This window comes from Sceloporus occidentalis, unplaced genomic scaffold (genome assembly GCF_023333645.1).
Source record: "Sceloporus occidentalis isolate IW3139 unplaced genomic scaffold, rSceOcc1.0.p SCAF_37, whole genome shotgun sequence".
NCBI classification, from domain to species: Eukaryota; Metazoa; Chordata; class Lepidosauria; order Squamata; family Phrynosomatidae; genus Sceloporus; species Sceloporus occidentalis.
The window spans coordinates 1,874,294-1,891,864 of record NW_028317017.1 but is presented as its reverse complement, the minus strand read 5'-3'; the positions used below and the strand labels follow the sequence as shown (position 1 = coordinate 1,891,864).

Here is a 17,571-nt window from a genome sequence, read left to right as displayed (position 1 = left end):
TTAAAGGGAAACTCCTGTCATTGTTTTACTAGTATCATGTTAAAAATACGTTTTCAAAAGTATTGTGCTTTTTTTTTTTAAAAAAACAAAAAACTGTTCTTAGTTGTAATGTATTCACTAAAGGCAAAGCTGTGATTTGAACTCCCTCTTTCACTAAACATTATAAATGACCAGTGCTGGAAAGCTGCATCGACAGGGCTGAACTACCCCAGTTTAATATATATATATATATACGGTATATATTCACACTGATTTCACTACACATTATACAGGGCCAGCCAAGCGCTTCACGCAGCAGCACTGCCCTTAGCAAAGGGACCCTGCTGATCATTGAAAACCAAGAAAATCACCCAAAATCTGATTGGCAATAATAGCTGCCTCCAGGTCTGCATATACAATAAGTTTATTAGAACAAAATAAGATAAAACCAGGTTATTGTTAAAGTTAACCTATATTACTGTATAACAATGTACTTAAGGCCCGGGGAAAAATTTTCCTTGACACTCCGCCTCTAATATCAAAAATATTGCACACGTATTAGTCACGCTGCTATTAGGTGGCTCAGACGCTCCACTCCGACATTTCCGCTTTAATTCGAAAGAAATGGAAAGGTTCCAGTGTTGTATGATTTTTTTTAAACTCTAGCTATTTCTTTCCCGCCCTTTGAATACCCCAACACTAGAATGCGGATTACGAATCCCACGTTTTTCGCTTTCGCCACCGTATATCCGCTTTCTACCAATCAATGCGCGGGGTTGAAAGGAGGCTTGGGACGCAAGAAGAAAGCGAAGGGGAAGTAGGCGGGGGTACCGGTCGGTGACGTAAGTGGCGGTTGTGTACTTGCGGTAGGGTCGCGCGGTAAGTTCGTTGGTGGGAATGGAGTGGTTGCCCTTTCTTGTGTTTGAGATTGCTGGTGTGTTAAGTAAAGCAGTCGTCGGTACAGCTTTGTGTTTTTAGCCCCGTGTGCGTGTCTGTTAATGGCGGAGTTAAGCGCTGGGATTACACGTTCGAGTCCGGCTTCTAGCTCTCGTGATGCAGCAATTAACCTCATATTAACTCGGCTGCCAGCCTCACAGCTAATATACGTAGAGCGTGTTAACCGTTTGTGCTATTCCATTTAATCTGCTATTCTAACGAAAGCTCGTTGTAACCACACCTCAGCCAGAATTTGTACATTACTTGGCCCAGTCAGAAGGCATCACGTCTTCCGTATTGGAATGACTGATGCCCGATTCATCCTCCCTGACTCTCCCAAATTCATCCTGCATTCTAACGCTATATACGTGGAGTATGTTTGCTGTGAATTACACTTTGCAGTTGGCGATGCTGAAATATGGGCCTTATAGGTGGAATACAGCCTTCCAGACTAGGCGAGAGGCCTTTGTGTCTATGCAGGTATTGCTATAGGTGTGTGTGAAAGCATGTCAAAGAAAAAAACACTTTTGCAAAATAATTTGGGACCTAAGGTTATAAATTATTTTTATAACTTTGGTAGCGGACATCATATGCATTATACCTTTTACAGGTACATCGTTACTATGTGCAATCCCCAAATATTACCTTTTTATTTTCTTATGTTTTGACACACCTGCTACTATAGTGGGGCTCTCTCTATTGCTAATTCTCACTTGTGAATTAGTAAAAGTTTTTTGTTGCCAGGTGTTGCATTTTATTAAGACTTTTATGTATTGGGGGGGGGGAAAAAAATGGCTACTGTTTAAATGAAATGTTACTGTGTTGTACCAAGGTGTCCGCTGTGAATGCAGAAGCACCTGCCGGATAATGCTGTTTAAATCTGTTTACGATCCAGCTCGAGAATATTAAAGGTAAGCGCGTCATCCATTTATATATCCTTTTGGTAGGCAGACTGGGGACAGTTTCACAAGGCATGAAGCTTCGGTTCCCTTAAACTCATACACACTGTTGGCAGCAAAAACATGTCGTCTTGGTGCTAGCGTAAAATTACTTTACGTATGTTAACAAAATCAAAATGGCCGTTTAACTGTATGCTTAATATGTACATTTCTTAGCTGCTCAGTGTTAATGTAGAAACTCTTACTGGGTTTTAATCACTTTTTATGTGTGGCTTGACTGGTTTTTATTTAGAACATCTAAAGACCTAAACACTCTTTAGATGTCTAAGAATGTAGAAGAGTCATTTATGGGTAAATGCCAGATAAGTCTGGGGAGCAGTGTGGAAACAGCGGTACTTTCATACTAGGCTATCACAGTGTATATAAATGGTGGCCAACGGGTTGCTCTGCAGATGTTACTGACCTATACGTTACATCGCTGATGATTTTGCTATTTGCTGTGGGATTGAATAGTTGTGCGTGTGACGTGATAAGTGAATGCAAGCATGTTCAGCTGGGTATTGTCTCTGCGTTAGATGCACCGTAGGAAAAGGTACTGGTCTCCTGAGGAGCACTACAGAACTCAGATGTGGAAGAGGAGGAGACGGTCGCCAAGCAGGGAGCAAGAAGAAAGGAGAAGATTACGCCAGCGATGGAAATCTCCACGCAGGTCTCGCTCAAGGAGGTAACCATCTGGCAGAAGTTGTAAATCTGTAATTATTTTTTTTTCTTTGTCTACCTGGAGCTTTATGTAGCTGCCTACATATTTCGTATCTTGAATGACAGCCCTCTTAGGGTTAAATACAGTTTCGATCAATTTTGTCTTCAGTTCTGCAGTAATTAAGCATTTTTTCAGGTAAAGATAACTGGTGAGAATAACTTAAAATATATATAATTACCTGGCTGAGGAAGCCTATCCATTGAAAATGTCAAAATCTATGTTTACCTGGATTTTTGTGTTTTAAAGTTTAGATTCTATCTGATAAAGGAGGTGTAATCGTTTATTTCCAGCCCCCTGCTTTAGCTCTAGTCAGTAGCACTACATACACATATATGTTTGTAATGTAAGTAACAAAACACTAATCATACGTTAGATGTATTTAGAAACTGTACTTTGGAACAAACTGACATTTTCCTTTCTTTTGTGTGCAGCCACCACAACAGAAACACATACTGGGGGAAACCCGATAATATATATTCTGGTGATGTTTGTTACTCGGAGGGTGCCAGCTCTTCTTCCTACAGCGAGAGCTACTCTTACTCTGCACATTCACCCCATCGTCCGTGTTCCAGGAATCCCGAAAGAAACCGCTATGAGAAGCGATATCGCTCGGGCTCGCGCAAGCGCTCCAGGTCTGGTAGTTGGAATTCTTCGGTGAGTATAGATTACATGGGTGAGTGACCTCTGAAAAAACCATACCTCATGCTGAAGGCTTGATTCCCCTAATGTGTATGCTGCTGGGTAGTCATGTTTGAATCCTCGAGTTACCTTGGCAAAAAGCTGCATTACTGTAACTATGCTGTGATGGGACTGGGGTAAGTTAACAAACTCCTACTCGAAATAACATTGCTTGCTACATCTGATAGGAAACCATTGTTAGTCCATCCAATGTTATGCTCCATTTGGTCTTGTTTTACACCAACATTGTCAGTGATGGTGTCCCAGTCGAGCACGTTTTTATGCCTTTGAATTTGGAATCTTTATTAGTATTTAAAAAAACCAAAAAAAAAACCAAAACCACATGAAATGTAAAAATATAATTTTTTGATGTTTGCAGTTGTGCTGCGTATGCCAGCAGTCCTCAGGACGTTGCTATGTTAGGCAATGCCGGCACGTGCATTGCCTTCCCAGCAGCCGTCTTTTTGGATTTGTTTTTTCTATGCCTTAAGTATCTATCAGCACAGCAGTAATAGCTGATTTTTTTCCCCGCTAACTTAACCATTTGTCTATGCCATTGCTGACAAAGTGCCTAGCATATAGTTTTAATTTCTTTTCATGTAAAAGTATATATTTATTTTTTTCCCCCCTGGGTAACTGTCTCTCTTACAAAAAGCAATCCTTGGAGAGTTTTAATTGTTCCTAGCACATTCTAACATTTAGCAATTTCCTCCAGAATGCCTCTTAGTGAACATGGCCCAGCGACCTGTGCTTGTGGGTTTTTTCCCTGCGCTGAGTTTGCTCGGGCTTTATCTCCAGGCAGCAACACCTGTAGTGAGAACATAGAGTTAAGCAATTGTAGACCTAGAATAAATGTAAAGACCGTACCATTTAAAAGTAAAATATAATTTGAATATACCAGCCATTCTAAACAGTGTTTCTAGGCTGGCACGCTGTTCCGTTGCTGACTCTTCAATTAATCGGCCATTTGTAAAAAACGTGCTATATAGTTGATTTTTGGGGAATGTCATTGATTTAGTAATAAATGAGGAGTGAGGGTAGAATGCGACACTGTTTATTGGACCAACAGATTGTAAAAGTATTGACATTTTGTATAAGGCATTATTTGCCCACATTATTCAGCCTAGTTATTAACTCTGTTCCTCTACTTAAACAAAGTTCTAGTTTGGTTTAGACAATGAAGTGATCTTGGTGTGTGATGAATGTGTGCAAAGTAAGATGACCGCTCCACCTTCTTTTCAGTAATTACTATAGTAAAACATCCAATCTCGGTTTATAAATCCCACATACTGCAGGGCAGTGCCTTACATGTGTCCTGGAGCCAAAGGATGATATGATAACCCGAGTGGGTATGGTGAAATCCTAGTTTGATCCTGATATTTGAGAAGGCTTCAGGAGGATATTTCAGAGCATTTTACGTGCTTGTATTTATAATAGAGCGTTGACAGAGCAGTTTTCCCCAACAGGTTTCCCGGAAGCGTGCGAAGCATTTTGTGCTGGATATGGGTGATATAACAGGAGATGTAACTTGTTTAAGTAGCAGTGACTGGACAGTTAGTAACTATTTCCACCATCATACTTGCACAAATCATATGTTCACTGACTAAAATGTTTGCGTGAAGTCAATTACATGTTGTACTGTAAAATGTTATCGCCAGTTAATAACCTGATTGCTGTCGGGCACCTGTGGTGGCGAGGGACTGTCTTCACTGACCATGCTTGTTCCCCAGAGTCGGCTGATCGGTGTTGCGTCATATATTTTGCCTGATCTGTCATCTGGTTATTAGTGGGACAGCGCATGCAGTCAAGAATCTGTTGGTTCTCGAAACGGTGATTTGCGTAGCATCCCCCACACTCCTCATTTACTACTTACGCAGATGCCTCAGCGATGCTGTAAAATTGTCACAGGACAAAATTAAAAGGTGAAACTATATTTTTGTAAAGATATGTCATATACTAAGGGGTAGAGGAGTATAAAATAGGTTTGCCGGACTTTACCATTAACTCAGGAGGAAGTGCTTGATTGCATTCAGTTCGGCCTTAACTCTGAGCCGTCTCTAACTTGCACGTCTCCCTTTGCAATATCCCCTATCGTTCTATGTTTTTATGCGTCTGCACACCTCTCAATCTCCACCGCCTTGGACCCGCATCTCCCTAATGTCCCTGCCTCCCTGAATTGTACCGCCAATGGTCTGCCGTACGTCTGTTGGCGGGTTGACTTGCAGAAGAGCCATCGGAGTGCAAAGGACGGCCAGAGTGTGGAGGATGACAAAGAAGGGCACCTGTTGTGCCGGACCGGAGAACGCATCACGGAGAGATGTACTTACCGCTCTTCCGTAAAACTTTATCCTCTATATTCTTCCCCCTACCTTTCCCTGACCTCCCCACTTCTTACAAAGAAAAAAAAACACAGGGCTGAGGGGGGTAAAGGGAATGCCTGGTATAATTAATGTTATCTCATTGGAAAAATAACAGTGACATCATCGTTTACCATTTCCCAGCAAGCTATTAATTAGCAGAGACTTGGCATGGGGTCTTAATATGTGTGGCTTAACCACAACATGCATGATGAATGATATACACTATATAGCCATGAGAAAACATGCTTCTAATGAAGCAATGTTATTTAAAGCTAGATTCTACAATTAACGGGGGAGTTGGTTAGAACTGATTACTAGAATCAATCAAGAGAATTTTATTCTGACATTGAAAGTAGCTACATAAGATTAAGTCTAGAATTGTAACCAGACTCCAGAAACACTAAAATGGCAGGGGCTTACGTCCAGACATATATATAATTCACTGGTCACTGCTAGGTGAAGAATCAAAGACAGTACAACTGTGGCTTATCGGTTATGCTAAAGACTCCACAGCCGAGGTCGTCTTTATAGCTTGGACTTTTAATAAAACATGTATATCGATGTTTAGTTCTGTTGAAGAAATTGGTGTCAGTATGTTCCATAGACTTTGTGTAAGTCTTTAGTTTCTGTCTGTCTTACAATACTTGGCTCCTATGTTTTTCAGATGAGATTGTGGGAAGCCTGGGAGAGGGGACGTTTGGCAAAGTTGTGGAGTGCATGGACCATGGCAGGTTTGTAAACTTCAGTTTCGGGGGGGGGGGGGGGATAAATCTATTGGCTTAAGCAATCACAATTTATTATTTGCCCGTAGAGGGAGAACTCGAGTGGCTCTTAAGATTATCCGCAATGTGAAGAAGTACAGAGAGGCAGCCCAGCTGGAAATTAATGTCCTAAAGAAGATCAAAGAGAGAGACCGGGAGAACAAATAGTACGTCTGTTTCATATCTGTTCCTCTGTGAGCTGAGGGAATTTTAAACGTGGTGGATAGGCATATGGCTGTCCTGAATCTAAGGCACGGCCAAGGACTGGCTAAGATTTTAGGCTATACGGTAGAAGAAAATGGGCAGACTAGATGGGCCAAATGATTCTTATCTGTCATCAGATTCTATGTCTCTATAAAGTACACATGACATCTGTACTTGGTCCAAGCGTGCAAATCACATAGATATTGTCGTATAAAATGTCATACAAATCATGGCCCATAGGGGCCATTTGATTAGCAGATGGATCGCTGAGCACATATAAACGCCCTGACTTCCTATCCTACTCCCTTTGATAAACAATAGAACCACTCAGTCTTAACTACCTAGCCTGACACTCTAAAGTCAGGCAGCATGGAATAGCAGTGTACGTAGAGGTTTAATCTAAGACTGCAAAGAACCGCAGCTCGACATTTTTAGCCAGTGTGTTAACCAATAAAATCAATTATGGTGCAGAGAATCACTTTAAACTAAACACTGCTAATATAACTATCTCCTTCCTTGTGTCACTGATTTTATACTAGTCAGTCCGTCTTTATAAATACATTTGGAGTATAAAGTTTAACAAATCGTTATTAAACATCAGTTAATCTCCATTCCTTTTCAAGCATGTGTGTCCTGATGCGAGACTGGTTTGACTTCCATGGCCATGTGTGCATCGCCTTTGAGCTGCTCGGGAAAAGTACGTTCGAGTTCCAGAAAGAGAACAACTTTCTGCCATATCCGCTCCCTCAGATCCGACATATGGCTTTCCAGCTATGCCATGCACTGAAATGTGAGTTTCCCTGTCACCACCCTCCTTTTTTTTTTTTTTGTCTTCTTACCTAGTAATTTGTATATTTATAGGTTGATGATGCAGAAATAACCTTTTTGAAAGTGTCTTATTTCTGTTACAAGAGCAGGCAGCTGTTTGTGGTTCCTTGCCATAATGCAGTTATTGTTCCTTTTCAGTTCTACACGACAACCAGCTGACACATACAGACCTGAAGCCTGAGAACATTCTCTTTGTAAACTCTGAATTTGATGTCAGTTACAATGAGGGGAAGGTGAGCGTCCGACCTTTTAACTACGATACGATTTGCTTTTACATTTGTTACAGTGCTGCCCTCCCTTCTTTTAGAAATGTGAGCAGAAATTTGTAAAGAATTCCAGCATCCGTGTGGTAGACTTTGGCAGTGCCACATTTGATCATGAATACCATACCACGATTGTAGCCACTCGTCACTACCGCCCCCCAGAAGTGATCTTGGGTGAGTCTGTGGATTTGGGTTATTTCTGATTGAAAGAAAATCTATAAAAAATATGTATGTCCAGGGTGTGGTAAATCTAGATTAGTCTTTAATTGGGTGGATCAGTCTTTGATTATTTAATAGTCTGAGCTTCTTTTTCTATTCCTTTGCAGAGCTGGGCTGGTCTCAGCCGTGTGATGTGTGGAGCCTGGGCTGCATTCTGTTTGAGTATTACACTGGATTCACGCTCTTCCAGGTACTCTTCCCATTACAAGTTTCTGTGACATCTGACAGAGCACAGATACATGCTTATTGATTCCATGATCTGTCTAGGTCTCATTTAATTGGTTCTAACATACTTTCTCTTACTGGCTTAAATCTATCTCTGATTTTGAGCACTGCATCTTTGGTGCTTCAGGTGTCTTTCCCACTGTGACAAAAGGAGAATCATTCAAATCCGATAATTTTTTTTTTTATATCTTTGCTCAGATATAAAACTAAGGGTCTCTAAAGCAAGTTGTAGACGGCAGCTTGTCATGCATGCAGTGAACTCATGAGCATTTTTTCTTTATACTAGACTCATGATAACCGCGAGCACTTGGTTATGATGGAGAAAATTGTCGGTCCGATGCCACGTCGTATGATGTACAAGACAAAGTGAGTGATGCAACCATTTTTACTTGTTGGTGATTAACCCTTTCAGTGCCATATTTGTTTAAGACTACAAAAATGCCAATGGTGCGTGTAACAAGTGAAAGGAAAATAAAATGACAGGTTTTTCAGGATGAGATTAGTTTAACAATTTTAAACTGAAACGTTGTACAAAGGACAGTAAGGCTTTGAGCCCTATAGTGGAACTTAATATGTTTGAAATGTTGCGTGCAGTATTGCCACACTTGATGTAATGAAATAACCTGCTTGCTCTCTTTAACCTACTGCTCTTGATATGTACTGATTGCCTATAAAAAAAACAAAAAACAAACAAAAAACACCAAGTAACAATCTTTTTGTAACAAGCCAAAACATCCATGATTACAAGAAAAATGTCTCATGCGGACAGTGGTAAGGTGGCTCTTATGAGCTATTAGTATAATTTATAATACAAGCCTTCACATCAGTAACCTGGATAATATAGTAATGGCTCTTTATTTGACTTAAATGTGTGTTTCTGTGGATACCTATACATTCAGTGAGGTTATGACAGGTAATCATGACTACATTTGTGGAGGGCTAACTTTTTGATTATTATAAACCTACTGAATCTGTGACAGTAACTGATGTAAAAGTGGTGAAATCTAACTAGGCTTGAATCAGCTGGATGTAGGTGAAACCGACTGGATTTTGTAACTCTACTCTGAACTATGCAGAAAGTGGCATAGAATCCTTCTGGGGGCTCTGGAATATCTGCAGTCTGTTGTTGCAATGGCTTAATTTTATCCTATGATGGGTTTTGTTTTGCCGCACCTAAGATAACATCTTTCACTTTAGGAAACAAAAATACTTCCAAAATGGTGCTTTGATCTGGGATGAGACATCTTCAGATGGACGCTATGTCAGCAAAAACTGTCACCCACTCGTGGTAAGCAATTACACTGCCCCAACCTGTACATCTGAAGAATACCAGGGGATAAATAAATATGATGACTGATTAGAAATACTATGTTATGAGGAACTAAGTGTCCCCTGATTTAACGCGTAAAAGTAAAGCATTGGGATACTTTATTAACTATGACTAGCCTAGCCTTTTTTAATGCATAGTTGCTGCTGTCTTGTGCTCTGTAAATACTTCTGTTTACTAATTTGGACATTTTAGTAATTTTTTGCTTTGTATGGACTTTTTTTTTCTTCAGACTTACAAGACAAATAATACACCAGAGGATGCTAAGCTTTTTGATCTGCTGCAAAAGATGCTTGAGTTTAACCCTGCATTGAGGATCACCTTGACCGAAGCCTTGAGCCACCCATTCTTCAATAATCTTAGTCCTGAGGAAAGGTCATTGGGCTGCCGGACCTCTAGAGACCTCAGCAGATGACTATGACAATATCTGCCCTCATTTGGTCACTGCCTCAAACCACTATGATGACACATATCTTGGACATCTTGAAATGACAGTTCTGATGCATTTGCTGTGTTGCATACCTCCTAGCTCTAAAGCAGTCAATATTCCCAAAATCATCCCTCTGTGATATTGCCGTTTTGAAGAGGATGGCACTTTGCATTCTGATGTCAAACCCCCTCTCGATATTGCGCCGGCTAAACACTGTTAGGTGTTAAGAGGGTTAAATTATCCATGCAGGAAACCATTACAAATAGTTACACGGGCAAATTTCGAAAGATACTTGCTGCTGCCGCCACTTAACACTTCATGGGGATGATGACTTCCGTCTCTAAGATCACATGCATGTCTTTCTGCTTTGACTTCGAGGTTCAATGCATGGTGGGTATGGGGAAGTCTTTATATGTTCATATTTTATACATATATATATATTTGTACACTCAGGGACAAAGATTAATAAAAATACTTAAGTACTTGTTCCAGGATTCTACAACCGTGAATACATTGCAGGCTGGTTTCTTTATGTTTATGTGCATCTACAGATAGCTTTTATTCACAGGTATCCAGTTTCCTTAATGATACTATCGTTATATTATGTCCAGGGTTGTTTGCAATCTGTTATCTCTGTAGACAGCACACTGGAGTATTGAAAAACCCAGAATTTTTTTTTCCTTTTTTTGTGATGGTATACAATGGACTGCAAATCCATAGCATCTATGACATCTATGCAAAGCTCTAAAGCTTAGTTCTAGTTTAAGCATGTAAAGTATATACCGTATACCAAGGATTTTACAGAATCCCTCGATCAAGCTTCCATACACAGTAGCACGCTAGCCTCCTGTTACTCTGAGACGGATAAAGTTGGAATGGACATTTAGATTATGTGCTTCAGTTTATTAAGCATATAATGTTTATAATTTAATTAGTCCTTTAAATATCTTGAACAATTATGTGTGTATATTATAACATACGCACTATAGAAAGATATATATCATAGATACAGATAATTAAGGCATGCAAACTCGCCATTCAATATGTTTTGCACACAGGGAGTTAGTGAACTAATAGACAAAAGAAAGTGCTACCCATAGCTAAATGCCAACCTCAAACTCCTAATGTACGGTATAACACCAATTCTATTAAAATGTAGCGACTAACGTGTTAAATTATGTAGAAAACTTTCAATAGTGAAGGTATATCTAATGCTACAAAACCAGTCTAATACCCCGCTAGCTATATTGTAATACGCTTATTAACCTGCCCCCTAGGAGGCTATGTTGGTGCTGTGACCCTTGTCTCCCCAGAATAACCAGCAAAGTCACCCACGTATTTAAAGTGAGTTTCCTGCTTTTGGAGAAAGTGTGATTAGGTATAGTTGTGTGGATATTTCAAGGTCTTTAAAATATACGGGTTTTGGAGTAACTAACAAACCAGTAGAGGCTCTCTTATTGAGCTGATGGGTGCTATTTGGGGAGTAACTTGTACAAATCACTTGTGGGTTGTTGGCATTTTAGTATAGAGTTGCTATATAAACTGTACTCCCCTTGCAAAGATGATTCATTCAGTTGGCTGGGGAGTTTTTAGGAAAGTTGTGGTTTCAGCTCTTCATATTCACTATGCATTGTATAAAGGGTTATCTCTGGCTAACTTATCTGCCGGGGTGGCTGAGTTAGCCCTTCGTTGCTCAAGCAGTAAGTTGACGTTCAGGAAACCCAGCCGATATGCTTTATACAGGGCCATCCAAACTCTGTTTTAACTCTTCATAATGTAAAGTCAGTGAGATAAATCTGCCAACACCCTCTCTATTATTGAAGCCCTGTTTATCTCCCTCTAGTGTCCCTCATAGAATGTAGAATACTAAATTTCATGTTTTGTGCTCACCAAAATAGTGTAAATAGAATGTCTCGCTGCCCAAAGGTTTCCAAAAGCACACCCTAAGCAACCGAGTACAAAAGTCACAAAATAGTGTGACAAGGAGGCCTAAAACATAGTATAAATATGACATGGTGGCCTAAATCTGTTATATCTTGGATCCATGTGAATGGTTTTCATTGTAATCCATCTTCCTTTCAAAGGCATATAGTTTTGTTTTTTTTGCCCCATATGACAAACAAACTCTACTTGTCTTAGCGATATATGTGCCGGGGAACAAGATGTGTGCAAAATATCCGGTGCAGGTTTATAAACCATACTGAAATATACATTTTTGTCTTCTTACCTGACATCTATCAATTCCAACTTCTTCAGAACCTGCACATAGATTATATTTGTACAAGAGTGAGCCATTGCATGTTTCAAGATCAGTTTGATTGACCCCGGCCTCTTGCAGAATATCTGCCAAAAATCAAAGATGGAACTAAGTTATATTATTAGCTGTTACACAGATGTTGGCTCTGATTAGGATTGCTCATGTAAGATGTTAATGGAGTCCATGTGTGAATGTAGTGTGCAGGTATATGCTCTCTATATACTTATATATACAGTGTATATGCATGTTATTAACTGCATTGAAAACAACCTAGTCTATATTTTTTAGGTGTTTGTTTAGCCTTTGATCAGCGAGATTGATTTTGGGCACGGCTAGCCCAAATCAGGTCGGAGTGGCCTTTGCCATCAGTTTGAAGTAGTTAGCACAGAAGGTTCTTATGCCCTGCTCAACAAAACAAAGTGCTACAGAAATCACTTCTCTGTGAAGGTCCTCAAACAAACCTTCTGCAAAACTCTGTCAACTGTTTTTTTTCTGAATGAACCCATATATGAATATAAAAATGGTTGAGAATTCCACATTATTGTAAGATAACACATTGCAAATCAACTTATGCTTTTGTTGATGCTTTATAAGATCGGCATCATATTTTCTTATTGTTGGTAATCCAAATAAAATATATACAGACTACACCTACTAATGCAAGAGCATAGCAATGCCACAAATAAGAGTTCATGATCGCATACACCAGTTTTTTGTTTTAAATTGAGCTCTGTATTAGAACAGATGTGAGGCATATTTGAAATTTGGGCTTAGGTTTAATTTTATATACCGAGACTTCGTAACAAGTTGGAGAAATGGGTGGATATACAGTGCCCTCTGCAAATATTGGCAACCTTGGTAAATATGGCTGTGAAAATTTGTCTTTATTGTTTAACCTTTGATATTTTCTTTAAAAAAAACAACACTCTGCTCACATTGATATGAAACAATTGCAAACACAACACAGGTTTACCCCCCACAAAAGAATTATGAAATATATGCCCCCCTTCCTCATCTGACCTAAACCGTATTGAAAACTTGTGGAGGAAAACAGTACACCTCCCTGAACGGTGTCTGGGAGGCTGTGGTTGATAGTCAACAGATCAAGAAACTGACAGACTCCATGAATGGAAGGCTTATGACTGTTATTGAAAAGAAGGCTGGCTATATTAGTCAATGATTTTTTTTTTTTTGGAAATGTCAAATGTTTATTTGCAAATTTTGGATTTTGTTTAGTATCCTCACTTTAATATGGGAAAATTATAATTTTTCGTTTAGTTGCCCAATAATTGTGCACACATATTCTTCTAAGTCAAGCCCTCACTTTTACTTTCTTAAAAATTCAGGTTGACGGAGAGCACTGTAGTTGTTCAATTAGGGCTGCAACTAACGATTATTTTAATAATCGATTAATCGGATAAAAAAATGCTATTTTTTTTCTATTTAAAATAATGTAATAAAAACCGTACAATTTACACTTTCATCTCTTTATTGCAATGGCCTCTCTCTATTCACCTTCTTATTTTACTAACATAATAATAAAAGCTACAAGAACCCAAACACGGTGTTTCTCAAACTAGGTTTTAATGCAAAGTTATTAGTAAATATTAATTCATGTTAATTATTTTTCATATTTAATAAAAACTGAGAAAAAAGCCTGGTTTACATTTTTTTATTTACCAAACTGCCCCTGGTTATGCACATCTGACCCCCAGCTTGCCACTCTGCCCCCATATATGCCTTATACCTCCTATATGCCAGATATTCCTCTGTGCCCCCTGATATGCCACTGTGCCCCCGATATGCCTTATACTCCTTATATGCCAGTGATATCCAACTGAGCCCCCTGATAAACCTTTTACCCCCAGATATGTTTTATGCCCCCCTGATATGCCTAATATTGATATGCCTTATACCCCCTATATGCCCTGAAACAGGGCCGAACCGACAATGGAGCCGAGTGGGGCAACCGCTCCAGGCGGCACTTTGCCGCCCCAAGCCCTTTTTTTTTTTTTTTAAAAGCGAAAGAGAGAGAAAGGGGCGCCGAGTGGTTTTCGCTTACCAAGCTGTCAGTACCCGCTCGGCGCCCCTCTCTCTCTCCTCTGCGGCGAGTCTTCCTGTTCGGTCTCGGTGCCGGCTTGTAATGCTGAGTGCATTACAAGCCGGCACCGAGACCGAACAGGGAGACCCGCCGCAGGACTGCTGAAAGGTAAGTACAAGGGGGGGGCGGCAGGGATGGAGGGAGAGGAAGGGTAGATAATTGGGGGGGGGCAGCAGGGACGGAGGGAGAGGAAGGGTAGATAAGGGGGGGGGGGGCGGCATTTTGCCTTGAGCCGGTCCTGCCCTGAAATTCATAATACCCCCCATACACCACTATAACTCACCCATACACCACTACGGCTCCTCCCCCTCCCATACACCACTCTGGCTCCTCCCCCATCCCATACACCGCTCTGCCTCTCTACCTGGCTCCGTTACTGACAGGAACTTTCACTGCAGCTTCATAGAAGCCTCAGCGTAAGTGAAGATGACTAACGGAGGCTGTCTGTGCGATGCAGACCCCACCGGCTGACAGAGAGGATGATCCTCTGCAGGAGACCTCGATTCTCTGTCAGCTGGTGGGGGTCTGCATCACACAGACAGCCTCCGTTACTGCCCTTCACTCACGCTGAGGCTTCTATGAAGCTGCAGTGAAAGTGCCTGTCAATAACGGAGTCGGGAGAGAGGCAGAGTGACGTATGGGAGGGGGAGAGAGACGGAAGTGAGAGACCGGCCGACAGTGAGGGGAATCCAGGTCCCCTGCAGCGTTGCGGGGGATCCGGATTCTAGTGTTATAATCCGATCTCTGTTTGAGGTCGGATTATATAAGGAGAGGAGTTTTTCAGAGCATTTGCTCTGAAAAAAACCTCTTTTTATAATCGATAAAAATCGATTCGATTAATCGATAATGAAAATCGTTGACGATTTTCATTATCGATTATTATCGATTTTATCGATTAGTTGTTTCAGCCCTATGTTCAATAATAAAATTGTCAAAAATACAACTTGTCTAATAAATGTGCACACAGTGTATACACACACACACAAAAGTCCTTGAAATGTCCTTGTTTTTGAAATCTGAAATACAATGTAGACCAGACTTGTGCATTTTAACCCCTTAAGAACAATGGGCGGTCCCTAAACCCATTGAAAACAATGCATTTTGAGCCAGTACATGTATGTACAAGAAAGATATAGTGGAGCTGGAGAGGGTTCAAAGACGGGCAACCAGAGTAATAAGGGGAATGGGAGGACTACAGTACCCAGAAAGATTATCAGAATTAGGGTTATTTAGTTTGGAAAAAAGACGGCTTAGGGGGGGATTTAATAACTATGTATAAATATATAAGGGGACAGTACAGAGATCACTCCCAGGACCTATTTATACCCAGGACTGTATCTATAACAAGGGGACATCCTCTACGGTTGGAGGAAAGAAGGTTTCTACACCAGCACAGACGGGGGTTCTTTACAGTAAGAGCGGTGAGATTATGTAACTCTCTGCCAGAGGAAGTGGTTATGGGAAACTCAATAAAAGAGTTCAAAAGGAGCCTGGACGTGTTTCTTGAAAGCAATAATATTACAAGTTATGGATATTAGATTAATAGGGACAGAACGTTGATCCAGGGATTTATTCTGATTGCCATATTTGGAGTCGGGAAGGAATTTTCCCCCTGGTATGGGGCAATTGGCATCTGCTTCATAAGGTTTTTTTTGCCTTCCTCTGGATCAACACAGTAGGGACACAATATGTATATAGGTTGAACTTGATGGACTTTGGTCTTTTTTCAACCTTATGAACTATGTTACTATGGGCTTTGTCATTAAGGGGGTTAATGAAATTTGCATGTTTTGGCAATTCAGAAGCTCACCGAAAACGATGAGGGACCCCAAAGAAACAGATGAAAATGAAGCAGAGCTCTGAATTTGTTTAATTATTCTAGGTTCTTTGACTCACTCTCACATGCTTACCCACTCTTTCATTCACAGTCTCACACTCTCATTCACTCTCTCTCTCATAATGTCTCCCACCTTCTCAGTTGACCACTTCCTTGTCCGTGTCTTTGTGCCATCCAGCTCCTGATCTTGCATCTACTTGTTCTTCTGTCTTCTTCGGCTGCTCCAAAAAGCCTTCACTCTTTGTCCACTTCTTCATGGACAACTGGACAGGGACATAACCTCCTGATAAACTTTGCCAAAATGGCGCAGCCTCCAGGCACATCCTCTTCCTGGATTGGAAGGATTGCGGGAAACGGTGTGCTCAGAAGCTCCAGCTAGATGATATGGACTAATGCCATCTGCGTCTGGCTTTTTTTGCCTGTATCCCCTGAAGGATAAGAATGAGAGACATTCTTGGACTCCCAGTCAGTCAACCTAGGCCAGGGATGTGTAGCACCAACACTGCGAGTAGTCCATGGGTCGATTGAGCAGACGCTTCGGGTGACTCAAACGAGACCCCACTGAGGCACACGCTCCATTAGTTCCCTGAGATGAATATCCCCCAAACAGGGATCATGGGGTCCATTGTACAACATGGGAGGTTTAGTTTTTGACAAAAGATAAGAACCATTCGGCCCATCTAGTCTGAATTTTAAACACATCTGAAATGCTTGTTACTATGTAGACATATAGATTTGCATAAATCTTTGTTTATTTTTTGGCAGTAAAAAGGAAAACAAACAATTGTTGAGATGTTAGAAATTAGCTCATATACCTGCCTCACAAGCAATTTGGCAGGCTTTTCTGGCACCATTAGTAAGGATGCTGGGTGGGTTTAATTCATGAAAACAGGTGTTCACTTGCTCAGTGTGTTAAAACCTTACACTGAACTAAACTTATAATCTTTATATATGTACACATACACACGCAGGCACACACACACTGGGAATAATGCATGCATTCCTAGGTACAAACATACTAGAATCCCTGAGAGTGTCTGCAGATTTGACACTTCACAAACATGGAAATGTATTAAAATGGTAAATTTTCATTGGTGAATTTGTCAGATTGCATTTATCTTCCCAAATCTATAATCACGCTGATGGAGCCTCTCAGTGACAGATGTATAGAAGGAGACTGGTACATAACAGCACATACCCCTTACTTAAGTGTGGATTTAAAGTCCAGGCACTTCTCTGGTTGGGCTGCAATGTTTTGGATAATGCAAGAAAACCCCCAGTCACTCAAAAACCACAAATTACACATCAATACACACTGTATTTTCATTTGGTAAAGAACACAGTAGTATTTCCTGACTCTTTCAACACTTCTTAGCTGTTCATTTTTGTTTAAATTGCTCACACCTCTGTGACAGTCACAGGTACCGAATAAACAGTGGACACTTTGGACAGGCAGTCATACGGTACAACAGGTCTTTGAAAATGCAAAAGAAAGGTAAATTCACAT

At 40.5% G+C, this 17,571-nt stretch overlaps 1 protein-coding gene across 1 annotated transcript; it reads left to right on the top strand.

The window, feature by feature from the left end:
- The first annotated feature begins 2,389 nt into the window (after nucleotides 1–2,389).
- On the top strand, nucleotides 2,390–9,854 carry LOC149297698 (dual specificity protein kinase CLK3-like). Its single transcript, XM_089488171.1, has 12 exons — nucleotides 2,390–2,538; nucleotides 3,006–3,228; nucleotides 5,478–5,571; nucleotides 6,277–6,343; nucleotides 6,424–6,540; nucleotides 7,201–7,367; nucleotides 7,544–7,638; nucleotides 7,713–7,842; nucleotides 7,995–8,077; nucleotides 8,399–8,478; nucleotides 9,310–9,400; nucleotides 9,672–9,854. The coding sequence occupies exons 1-12, from the start codon at nucleotides 2,390–2,392 to the stop codon at nucleotides 9,852–9,854; spliced, it is 1,479 nt and encodes a 492-aa protein (XP_089344297.1).
- Nucleotides 9,855–17,571: the final 7,717 nt, after the last annotated feature.

Coding starts and splice junctions, on each gene's coding strand:
- LOC149297698 (XM_089488171.1), top strand. CDS start 2,390: ATGCACCGTAGGAAAAGGTACTGGTCTCCTGAGGAGCACTACAGAACT. Junction 5,572..6,276: donor AGAACGCATCACGGAGAGAT/GTACTTACCGCT, acceptor TATGTTTTTCAG/ATGAGATTGTGGGAAGCCTG. Junction 9,401..9,671: donor AAAACTGTCACCCACTCGTG/GTAAGCAATTAC, acceptor TTTTTTCTTCAG/ACTTACAAGACAAATAATAC.